At 46.4% G+C, this 12,805-nt stretch overlaps 1 protein-coding gene across 1 annotated transcript; it reads right to left on the reverse strand.

The window, feature by feature from the left end:
• Positions 1-2,091: 2,091 nt before the first annotated feature.
• On the reverse strand, positions 2,092-10,772 carry Pigt (phosphatidylinositol glycan anchor biosynthesis class T). The gene is made up of 12 exons (XM_003467781.5): positions 10,550-10,772; positions 10,221-10,398; positions 8,373-8,500; positions 7,978-8,078; positions 7,562-7,648; positions 6,924-7,011; positions 6,731-6,828; positions 6,478-6,643; positions 5,590-5,790; positions 3,602-3,767; positions 3,429-3,512; positions 2,092-2,742 (listed from the first exon to the last, which is right to left on the reverse strand). Exons 1-12 carry the CDS (start codon positions 10,734-10,736, stop codon positions 2,490-2,492), a joined length of 1,737 nt encoding a protein of 578 aa, XP_003467829.3. The 5' UTR covers positions 10,737-10,772; the 3' UTR covers positions 2,092-2,489.
• Between the last annotated feature and the right edge of the window lie 2,033 nt (positions 10,773-12,805).

Genomic DNA, 12,805 nt, shown 5'->3' on the forward strand with positions numbered 1-12,805 from the left:
GTATGTTAGATGGTGGCAAGGATAATAAAACAATGCGGAAAGGCACAAGCAATTTGAAATGGTGTGTGTTCAGGGAAGACCTTATTAAGGACTCTACAGTGGAAAGGGGTTAGATTCTGGATTTGTTTTGCAGGTAGCATACAAAACAGGGTATGGGACTGGCTGACTGGGCACATACAGAGTATGAGAAAAAAGGATCAAGGATGACTTCTTTTTTTTTTAATCTGGGCAGGTGGATTTAAGTTATGTTATGGTTTAGATCTGGAATGCCCCCATATGCTGGGGTCTTGGTTGCCAGCGGATGGGCATTTGGGGAAGTGATTGGATCTTTCAGGGTCTAATTTTATCAATGATTGGTTCACTGATGAGCTCTTAGCTCACTGGACTTACTAGGAGGTAGGTCTAATCAGATGAAGCAGAATAGAGGCATGGCTTGTATTTTATCCCTGGCCCTTTTTGGGCTCTCTTCCTATTCTCTCTGTTCTTTGGCCCCAATAAGGTAAGCAGCTTTCCTTCACCCCGCCCTTCTGCAATGTTACTGCCTCACCATGGGCCTATGCAACCGTCAAATGACCGTGGACTAAAACCTCAGAAAACCTGAGCCAAACTGAACTTCTCTCCTTTAAGTTGCTTATCTCAGCTGTTTATTGCAGTGATACAAAGGTGGGTAAAATAAGTCACCCCTGGTACACAGGACATACTACAGAAGGGCACGTTTGGGGTGGAGATACAGAATATCAAGTATTTCAGTTTGGGAGGCATTAAACTTGAGATACTCTTAGAAATCTAAATGGTGATGGAAAGTAGACAACTGGATATATGAATCCAGAAGTCTGGGAGAAGACTGAATGCAGAATTTGGGCAGGAGTCTGAACAAGGAATAGACTTAAGTCAAACCACCTTGATTAAACTGCTTTTGTCTATAAGAGTAGCCTACTGTCCTTCCTACACACACACACACACACACACACACACACACATACACACAAATTGTTCTGAGAGCTGATGGAAAACCCTTCAAGGCAACTCAGAAAGCCCATCTCTGCAAACCGCACAAATACTAGACCACGGCTTCGTTATATTGCTGCCCTGACTGTGGAGCTTCTGGACCTCCTGTCCCACCCTTCCCTATTCCACATCCCAAGCCAGAAGAGCACACTGCCAGCAATGTCTGAGCACTTACATGTTCCAAGATGGATCAGATTCTTAAAAAGGCAGTTCCTATGCCACACGGTCTCATGGAACTGCAACGGCAACTACCAGGAGAGAAGGAATAAGCAAAGGCAGGTGCAGGAGACTGTGGGCGCAGAAAGGGGCATCTACAGCAGCCTGGCATGTCAGGAAAGGCTTCCTGGGGGAAGGGATGCCTCATTTGACTTTGTAAGGGTGAACCAGGCAGCTGTGGGGTGTGTGCTTCACGGAACAGGGCATTCTAGGCCAAACACCATGCTGGGAGATCTGCGTGGAGTAGGCGTGGAGGGGAACCATGAGTTAACTTACACAGCTGATGCCAATTCTGCAAGAGGAAGACAAGATGAAAGCAGAGGAGGCTTCTGCCTAAGGTCATGTTTTACAAGAATCCAGGGTTATATAAGGGGAGGTGGGTGGGACAGGCTTCAATCCAATGGGCCTGAGTTCAAAGCCTCTGGGTGGCCTAAGGACCACCCACAACACAAGCTCCTGAGGATTCTGCTAAATATTTAAATCCTGGGTGCAGATAGCTGCAGTATTTTCACAAGCACCCCCAGTGATTCTGATGCACATTACAGTTACAGAACCACTTCTGCTCTCCCTTCTTCCCCTGGCGATGGGGACTGGCTCTCAGGAAACCCAAAAGGCAGGATGATTCGTTTTCATGGCCATGAATTATGCTTACAGAAACACTCCCAGCTAAACCCAGAGTCCTGGAATTACAATCAGAGGGGGACGGGAGACAAGGGAGGAGATGAAAACATTTCTGGCAGTGGTGGGTGGAAATAGGGGAGTTTTGGGGAGGAGGTGTGAAGGTAGGATGAGAATTTCTGTTTGGGAACTCAGCAAACAAGCCCCAGTTCCTAGTTCTTCCCAGGGCTGGAGCAGAAGAGGCAAAGAACCAGGGAAGCAGTCATTTTATTCCACACACAGTAAATTCCACCCACCACACGAACGCTTCAGCACCCCTATTACCTAGGCCTGTGCTGTGCAGAACTTTCTGCTACATGGAAACACTGTTCTGTGCTACCCAATACTGTAGCACTAACTTCTTTTGGTTTCTGAACACTTGAAGTATGGTTACCTCACACCTCAACTGAGGAAATAAAATTTTAATTTAACTTAAACACCACTGTTAACCTGTGGCTACCGTACTGGAGAGCATAGCTCTGGGTCCTAGTGCAGTCCAGGGCAGTTTGGTTCAACTCTGGGGAGGGGTAGTAGCAGAAAGGCCCGGGGGTCACTGGTACCCCTCCCCAGAGAGAAACACCAGCTGCAGTTGCCCAAGAGGGTGATTCTCACAGTAGAGGGACACCTCGGGCTCGCCGGATAAGGTTAGCCAACCACTTGGCCAGGCCACCGGTGCTGGGCTCCTCGATGTGGAAGGTTCGGGTGAGGAGATTGTAGAAGGAGCCATAGCACACGGCCACCACGGTGCACGTGAGGCAGATCACGTTGTAGGGCATGCTGAAGTCAGGCGTGGGCAGGTTCACCAGCAGCGGCTCTGTGTAGAGTCGCACGAAGCAGTTGGAGCCATCCGAGACGGGGAACCTGCGGGGTAAAGGAGTGGTGAGACAGGATCCACTCTTCCACTGTAGCTGTTTCTTCTGTACCTGCACTGAGCAATGCTTCATAAGGGTTTCCAAAGTCTCTTATTCCCCAAACCTTTGGATAGAGGCGGTATCAGAAAGCTCAATACAAATTGCCAATCGAAAGAAAGCAGGCTGTACTGAAGTGGAGTGGAGGTGGGCCTTCACTTGGCTTTTTCTTAGCCTGGTCTCAGCTTAAACAGTGCTCCTCAAAGAAGCCTTCCTGAATAATCCACTGGGGTATGCCCCACTCCCTTCACCCCATCCATTCCTCTCGTATCCTCTCTGGATTGTGAGGACAAGGACAGGGACAAGGGGGACAAAACTGATTTGCTCACCACTGTACCACCATGCTCTCTAGGTACTTGGTGTTTGATAAGTGCTCTATTATTTGCTAAGAGAACTAGTGAGTAAATGTGGACTTAAGTACTGCTCTTCTTACCTATTCATGCTTGTAGAAGCACTCGGGAATCATTTTATATAAGGTCTGCACAAACAGAGATCACTAGGATTTTTAAGGACTGAGTTAAATCTACACACTGCTTTGGAAGAGGTAAAATCTGTGTCAATCTGCCCTGCAGGAGCCTGATCACCTGTGTAATGCTCAGCAGATGCAGATATCACACGGAAGGGTGTGGCCACACTTACAGGGTGCTGAAGAGAGGGCTCTCTTCCCAGTCCACTGGCTTCGTTGCTGCCAAGCTGGGCACAAGGGCACTGATGACAGATGGGCTGAGGAGAAGCAGACAGATGGCCTGTGTTCTTCACTGGTTTAACCAACCAAAAGGAAAGTGGCAGAGCAAGGTGGACGTGGGTCTCACCTGACATAGAAGCCATGGTTGGGGTCCGGGGTGTACTCAGTCCACTTGAGCAATGCCCGTTCAAACTGAATGGAGACTTTGGTGACAGAGTTGGCTGGCAGCTGAATCAGCATCTCCAGATGGTGAGGCTGCTGCCGGTCCTGGGCAGGCTGGTAGTGGATGTAACCTAGAGATAAGCAAGGGTCACCTCGTTCCTGGGGTCCACCTACCCAACCTCCTGTCTCTACCCCTGGCCTTGGCCATAACCTGGATGCCAGAAATTGCTTTGACCACAGGCAGGCTAGGGAAGAAAGCAGGGTCTCCAAAAAGAAGGAGCCTAGGATATGGTCAAGAGAGGCTGTCAGGAATGCTGCAGACACTAACTATCTTCGCATCACTAAAATTGGGGCACCAGACACCAAGTGACTGATGTGATGCAAGAGGAAGTTCACAGAGTCACCTGGGAATGCCTCTTGCCAAAAATATGGGACATAAATCTAATCAAGTTTCTAAATCTAACCACCAATGCACAAGAAAAGGTAAGAGATAGAGGGGCAGAGTAAGCAGCAACACAAGGACAAATCTAGAATAAAGAATGTTCTGCCCCACAAATGACCTAGTTTCTCCAACAAATACACAGCCGTGAAAATGGCCGGGGGAGACCAAGTACATGAGAACTCTACTTTTGGTTAACTTATTTACTTTCTTTTTTTCTTTCTTTCTTCTATCTATATATCTGTCTGTCTGTCTTTCTTTTTGTGGTATCAAGAATTGAACTCAGGACATTGCACTTAGCAGGCAGGCACTGCGCTGCTGAGCTGTATCCTTGGCCCCTTGGCTACTTTTTCTGTAAATCTACAATTACAATAAGAAATAAAGTATTAATTTAAAAAGAGAAAGACATGTCAAACAAATGCATGAGAACCTCACTTAGATTTCAATTTAAAAAACTGATTTAAATAAATCAAATTTAAAATTTATTAAGACTGCAGTAGACAGCAGGCGTGATAATGATAAGCTTGTATGTTTTGAAAAGTCCTTTTTGTTAGAAATATATAAAGTACTTAACAGTGAGTTGATACAAAGTCTAAACTTGCTTTTAAGATACTCTACCACAAAAAATGACCAAGCGCTGGGAGGAGAAAGTAACTGGGGAAGAAGGAAAGCAAGAAGGAGAAGGAAAAGAAAGTGAAGAGCAGGAGGAGGAAGAAAGAGAAAGAGCTGAACAAAAATGACAGGAATCTGGAAGACAACAAGTCAAGTCGTGTGACAGGATGATGGGAGTTTATTATGCTATTCTAGCTTGGTATGTGCCTGAGATTTTCCAAAGTAAAAAAGCAAAATACAAAACAGAAAACCCTACAGAACACCAACACAGATGTTTGAAAGAGATTCTGAGGTGCAAATAATGGGGCTGAAAATAAGCAAAACTATGAATCATAGCTTTGAAAATATGGGAAACAACAAAAACATTTAAAGATTTTTAAGTTTGGCCCCTCAGATGTTACTTTGCAAAATGAGTGTGCTCTAATTGAAAAAAATATACTGAGAAAAAAAGGGGTGTGGTCTATGAATCATTATGAAACACAAAAATATGCTCCAGAATAGAATAGAATAGGCTCCAGAAAGAAGAGCATTCAAAAGGAAGAGGCTGCCTTCACATCCTCCTATCTAGAACTGCCAGCATCCTGCCTTGGTTACTTTCACTTTACAAATTACTTCTGAATCTGGCAGAGTAAGTCTCCTGTTCTACTTTGCAAACTATTTCTAACTCTTTATGTCTGTGCAGAGGGATGGGGAGACAGATCAGGGGCATAGAACCTGCCTTGCAAGCATAAGGTCCTGAGTTCAATTCCCAGTACCAAAAATAAAATAAAATAAAATTTCTATCTCTTTACGCCTCTGCAGGTCTTCAGGGGTATTTCAGAACTACTGTGGGACATCGAGAGCCTGAAGGACCCAGAGGGAGAATGATCTCGGTGGGTTTCGTTTGGGACTCAGCTCCTCACTTGGTTTGTTCTCCTTGCCCTTGGAGGTGATGCTGAGGGTGTGCACATACAGCCGCAGGTACCAGGGCACGGCATCCAGCAGCAGCACCGGGAAGGCCCTGTATGGGTGGGTGTTGTACAGCAGCGTGCTCAGCTCCCCTTTCTGCAGTCCATAACCACTCACGTAACGCTGGGCGTGCAGGAAGGGCACTGGTGGGGCCTCTGCATGGAGAAAGTCAACACTGTAGCTCAAAAAGGCAAGGGTTATTTCCCTTCCCCACTCCCCAGGCCATGTTCAGAGCTTCAAGCCAGGGAGGATGTGGGGAAAAGTTCTGTCATTAGAACCTAGGATCTAGAATTATTACTGTCTTTCCCAGCCCGTAAGTGATAATAATGAGATGATTATTATTTATTAAGCACAAATGTGCCCAATACTGCCCCCTCTTCTAACCCAAACTAACACTCACTGAATAGTCTGCCCTTTGCCTTGGTAATACTGAGCACAGTCATCATTAACTCAGTGCAAACACTTGTTTCTTGAATACAGGGTCCTCTCTCTATCTTACTCACCACTCTGTGCCTTGTGGACTGCACAAACTCAAAAAGATTTGGTGGATTACATGAATGCATGAACAAACTTCACATTTTACATTGACTGTCTAAACTACTATCACTATCCCTATTTTGCATACACACACACACACACAAAAGCTCAGAGGAGAAATGAACCTACCCATAGATACACACACAGCTTGAAAATGACAAGAGTCAAAGTCGTGAGCATATGACTCCATGGATCTGGGTCTAAATTTACAGCAAAGGGATAGAACTGTGAGTCTTTCCCCAAGAGAAGAAAACTGTAGCCTCTTACAGTCCTGGGGGCCCATCTACCCACCCTCACTCCCTCACCATTCTCTGGGGGTCTCTTCCACTTGAGCTGAAGGTTGAGGTTGCGGGAGTTATTGATTGTAGCTGTGTCAAGCAGGTCATAGACAGCATAGGTTTTCCGAGTGCCCAGGATGACATCTTGGTAAGTGGTGGTGGGGGGCGGGTTCACCTCCAGTGTCTCATTGTCCTAGGAACACAGTGGGGAGGGCTGAGAAACAAGCATGGGGGCAGAGTGGCTTTGGGAAAGAGGGCTGTGTGACTGAGACCTTGGTACCTGGCTGTAGCTGGTGATGTCCACATAGACTCTGCTCTCTGAAGCCAGAGGGCAGGGCTCCGTGAGGGTTCGGGAGAACATCCGGAAGAGAGACCAGTCTAGGAGCAGACAGTGGACTGAGCAGGCACGGGTACAGACCGTGATCTGCCCCAAGGGCAGAACAGGGACGGGGGGGTAGAGGTGAGTAGCTTACCTTTCTTCCCCTGTCCTGTGATGAAGGCATCAAACACCACCGAGAGGGTCTGTCTCAGCTCCCAGGAGATGCTGGTACAGCGTGCATTCTGCCACAAGGCCAGATGGGAGTGATGAGGGGACCTCACTTTCACACAGCGTCCAGGACTCCGACCCGGACACAGCCCTTACCTGTTTACGTATCTTCACATCTGTCTGCCACAGTTCACCACTGAGCACTTGGGCCCGTGCCAGGCGCTGTGCTGGCAGCACTGTGTACATCGCTTTAATAAACTACCACAATTCCAACAGTCGATTCCACTGCTATTTTTATGTGATGGATGAGAGGCAACAAGGCTCAGGGAAATGAAATGATTCATTCAAGGTCATGCCAACTGGCAAGTGACTCAGCTAGCAGTTGTACTCACACAGTTACTGTTCCTGATCACTACGCTCCAGGATAAAAATTTATTGAGTACTCAGTAGGATACAGATTTATTGAGTACTCGATTTCCTTGGTGCTCAGCCAATGCCCCAAATAATCATCATCACATTGCCTCTTACTACTCCCTCAGCCAAGCTGGAAAATGGGCTAAACCTGTAGCTGTACCTTCTTTTGGTGCCCCTAGAAGGCACCTATCATCATTCCCTAGGACTTACCCTGCAGATGGGGCGGATATGCACTGCCTGGGAGTGGTAGCTGGTGTGGAATAAGCGATCAGCCTTCAGGAGCACAGAAAGGCCTGCCTGGAGGAGGTGGAAAGAGATAAAAGGTCACCTTGCTGGGACAGAGTGACACACACTCGAAATTCCAGCTACTTGGAAAACTGAGGCAAAATGTCCTGTCTCAAGAGGCAGGGGAGTATAGCTTAGTAATAGTGTGCCTGTAGGGTCAGTTTACACACACACACACACACACACACACACACAGTCGGTGCTCTGCATGCAGCACCTGACATGAGGTATGGGTTTTCTTAAATTGCCCTGGTCCCCTCACCACTCCCAGAGGGCATCTTCTAACTCTGTCCCCTCTTTGGAGCCATCATCCACACTCAGACCACTCATCCAAGCCTTACCTTGGAACTACAGGGCAAGAGTTTCTTCCATGGGGTGAGGTTTTCAGTGCAAACAACCTCCCGCGGCAGCACAGCATAGCGCAGGAAGTAGTGGTCAGTGTCTGTGGAAAACAGAGGTCTACCTGAGGTGGACTTGGGGCCCTTTCCTCAAGGTCATACACTCCATGGGTGGACTCCAACCCCCCCCCAACACACACACCCACCACTCTAGCACCACTGCCCAAGGATTCCCAGCTGCCGAAGCCACTCCCTTCACCCCTGGGAAGAAGGAAACTCAGAGAAAGCAGTTTCTGCACATGCCTGGGACTGAGGATCTAGCCCGGGCTAAGGAATGGGAAGCTGAGGGGAACGGAGACAGAAGTTTGAGCAGGGAAGGGCTGCAAGGGCTCGCTCACCATTAGCCAGCCCCAAAGGTTTGAAGGAGGCAGTGGGAGTGACGGTGTTGGTGGAGTCGATGAAGTTGAGAGAGGCGCAGAAGATCCCTGAGAGGACGTTACTGAGCTCCTTCCAAGATTTATCCACACTGAATAGAGACACAAACCCACTCACTGTCCTAGGGTTGCCTTTGCTTCCACACACAAAGCCCACTGCCAAGCCCGTGATGGGAGAAGGCTGTAATAACTATCAGGTAGGCTGGATGATGGAACTGGAACGCACACACACACACACACACACACACCCCTTCCTGCTCTCACCCTCCTTGGCCTCTTCTTCCTCACATTACTTTGGACATCCACACAGCCCAGTGGGTCTTTGCCCAGGTGGTTCTTTCTGCCTGGAATGCTTTGCTGACTCCTCCATGCCTACTTCCAAGGTTCAGCTCCAGTCCTAGTGCCCTCCTCCAGGAAGCCTTGCCTGCCTCCTCAAGCACAGGCTCCTCTGCGCTTCTGTGGTTCTAAGCATCCACCTCTCACTATGTGGCTTCCAGGTGAGTGTTCAGTTGAGCAAAGCAACAGACACTGCCCTCCAAATACCCTGGAGATGATGCTAAGTCCTGGCTCTTCCCTGGTGGGAAGTCATATTCCAAACTCTCACTGAACACAGGAAAAACAACCATTCTAGTACCTCACAAAAACATCAAATTGAGGTGTTCTTTTCTTGGAGAAATAACAAAAGATTTTCTCTTTATATTAATAAGAAGCATAAAGCTTAATGATTAGACACTAGAATTTTAAACATCAGCTCCATTTTGAGTTGAGATAGTGACAGCAGAGCAAATATAAAAAAAAGAGACCCATTGTTCAGGCAAGAGAGAAAGCCTTTGAGGAACAGTCCTCATTTAATACTGTTTTAGTGCAATAGTCAATAATTTTTTGATGATCCTTTGTTCAGCATGACTTTTCCATTGCTTCAACCCTTAAGCCTCAAGAATCACAAACTTGAAGCCTGAAAGCTCTATCCAAACCAGAACCATGGTTTGTTTGGTGTATGCAACACTGACCTACATAGCATTAAAATTTTTTTTTAAAAATACTTGTTGATATTTAAATCTGTTAGTTGTCACATTAAATTTTGATCTCTTGAAAAACAAGAGCCTGACCACATTAGACCTCTACTGCTAACATAATTCTCTTGAGTACTAAGTGATGGCTGTCTTCAGATTTTCACACAGGACAGGCCTTATCGCTTGTATTACTGCCCTAAAATTTGTTATAGTTGTATTCTTGATTTGTTACAGTGAGATTGGGAGGAAAATGGATATGAATGCACTTTAAAGGGGCTTTTTTTTTTTTACTATTTTCTTTTTGGTACTAGGAATCGAACTCAGGCCCTCACGCATAATCTCAGCACTCTTGGAGACTGAGGCAGAAGTACTGAAAATTCAAGTCCAATCTGGGCAATTTAGTGAGACCCTGTTTCAAAATTTTTTAAAAGTATCTTTAAAAGGGGGCAGGAATATGGTTGCAAAATTTCTGGGTTCAATCTCTAATACAATCAATCAAATTACTTAATTTCTGAGTGTTCTATGCCCTTATAGCCACATACACATCAGTCATTTATTCCCTACTTCTGTGGGGATCTGCATGTGCTACCTTGAGTCTGAAAAGTATTAGAAGAAGGATGTTTATTCAGTAAAGAATGCCATTCAGTAGCAATATCACGTCTTACTTCCAAAGCTGCTCTACTGCCAGGAGATTGCTGCCTACTGGAACTGCTTCCCCACAAAAGGCAGTGGCCGGGTGACACCTACCCCTGCCACACTCTTTCCATGGCCTGCAATAGGATTCAAGGTGTGCACTCACTCAGTGACAGTATCTTGGAACCAGACCCAGAGCTCTGCACCTGATGGGGCCTGTAGGAAGGGTGACCCCCAGTTTCGTGTTCTCCAAAAACCTTGCGTGAATGACAGGTGCAGTTCCCGCAGAGAATACTTAGAGATCAGCTGGCCCAGGGCTTTGGGGAAGAGCCTGTAATGAGATACTGAGGAAAAGCAAGCCGGTGAGTGGCGATCCCCGGTCCCTGTCAACACCCAGACTCCACTGGGAATCAGGCCCCGCCTCCGGAGGTTTGCCACCTTCCTCAACCTCAGCAGGTGCTACGGAAATCTTGCTCCGGTCAGTTTCACTCTCACCTCCTTCCCGCTGCAGTTCCGAATCCCAGCGCGTACGAAACTGGAAAGTAGCGGCTACGTCCCCCGAAGGCAATGGGGTGATGACGAGCTCCTCCCGAAAGCTATCGCGCAGGGGCTCTGCATGGCCCCAGGCGACCAGCCCCAAGAATAACAATGCTAGCAAAGCGAGCGGCGCGGCGGCCGCCATGGCTGTGGCCGCTTCCGGCCCGGCATGCCCGCCCCCCGGAAGGCCGAAGTCCAATAGGAAGAGCACTTGAGCAGTGACTTCCGCTGCCTTCCGGAAACGGAGCGCGGTTAGTGGCGCTGCGGCCAGGACAGAAGACGGTGGGAAGGCTCTTGGATGAATGGGTCTCAGGAACGTTGAGAAAGGGGAAAGGGTGTGCGCGTGTAACAGGGTGAGGGGTGGATTAAGAACACTAATCGGGATGTTTCCTCTCACCAGGAAATGCTTAATAACTCGGAGCGCAGGCGTTGTCACTTGATAGTTGAGAAACAGATCGAAATAGATCAGTTACTTTTGCGAGGTCACTCTGTGGGCTTGCGCGGCTCTCAGCTTCTGATGTCTCGATTTGCTTGGTCCTAAATGTAGCTGGCTCCTCTAAAGACAGAACTTTCCTGCAAAGTGCTCCACATGACGCCCTTTCAAAAGTACAGCAAAATGAATGACCGTTTCCCATCACCTAGGTTTCACCATAATAGTTTACAAATCTTGAGTTTTCACATATCCGGCTAAGTATCCATTAATACACTTTATATTTTAGTGCATTTTAAGATGAATTGCAGACACTGGTACACTTTTTCTAAACAGTTCAGCATAACGATACAGCTCAGTATTTGTTGACATTTTTCTTTTGAGGTAAAATTTCCATACAATGAAATGCACAAATCCAAAGTGCACATTCACTGAGTTCTGACAAATAGATGTAGCTATATAACCCAAACTTCAGTCCAGATAGTGAGAGTCTTGAAAACCTGGGACTGGAAATGTAGCTCAGCGGTAAAGCACTTGCTTAGCATACATGACAGGCCTGGGGATTTAGCTCAACGGCATAAGCACCTGCCTTGCAAGCAGGTGGTCGTGAGTTCGATCCCTGGTTCCGATAAAAAGTTTTAAAAAGTTTAAAAAAAAAAAAAGAGCAAGCATATATGGCATTCTGGGTTTGATACCTACCACTAAAAACAAAACACCAGACAGTAATCTAATGTTTCTTCTCAGAAAATTCCTGCCCCCATACACCTTTCAGAGGTAACCAGTGGTTTTTTTCCAACAGTAGATTAATTTGTGAGAACTAATGAAATACATATAGTACAGAATGTATATATTTTGAGTAAGGCTCATCACAGGATGAATGTTTTTGAGAATCATCCATGTTCTTGTATATATCAGTAGTTCTTTTTTTGCCATGCAGTATTACATTGTATGAAGGAGCCACAGTTTTAGCCATTCTCTTGATGGGCACCTAGGATTTTTGAAGTCTTTGGTCATTATGAACTGTTACCTATATAAATTGTATTGTAGATATGTTTTTCATATATATTAGGCAAATATTCGGAAGTAGAATTGCTAGGTCATTTAGATTTATATAAAACTTTCATGCTAGGTGTGGTGGTGCAGGCCTGTAATCCCAGTACTTGGGAGGCAGAGGCAGGAGGATTTCCAGGGCCAGCCTGGGTTACACAATGAGTTCAAGCTGGCCTGAATTACATAGAAAAATCCTGTCTCAAAACAAAAAAAAACCTGTCAGATCTTTCTCCAACGTGTGTCATGTTATTCTTTTATCAGCAATATATGAGAGGGGCCGGGGACATAGCTCAGAAGCACAAGTGCTTGCCTGGCAAGCACAAGCTCCTGAGTTCAATTCCCAGTACCAAAAATAAAGAAATGAAACATATGAGTATTCCAGTTCTTTAGATCCTGATCATCATTTGATGTTTTGAACTTTTTGGACTTTGTAGTTTTAATGTATTAATAGCTCATCATAGGTTTAATTTGCATTTCCCTGGTAATTAATGATGTTGAATTTATATTCTTTTTTTCTGGGTGGGGGGTGGTACCAGGAATCAAACTCAGGAACTCACACTTGACTTGCCAGGCAGGTGGTGGGCCACTGTGCTAAATCCCTGGCTTTTGTTTTTTTTTTAAACAGAGTCTTGCTATGTAGTTCACGCTGGCCTCAAACTCTTAAGGGATCCTGCAGCCTCAGCCTCCCAAGTGCTGGGATTACAGGTGTGTGCCACCATACCTGGCTCATATTC

This window comes from Cavia porcellus, unplaced genomic scaffold (genome assembly GCF_034190915.1).
Source record: "Cavia porcellus strain 051 isolate PalLab524CR breed Dunkin Hartley unplaced genomic scaffold, mCavPor4.1 scaffold_5, whole genome shotgun sequence".
Classification (NCBI taxonomy): domain Eukaryota; kingdom Metazoa; phylum Chordata; class Mammalia; order Rodentia; family Caviidae; genus Cavia; species Cavia porcellus.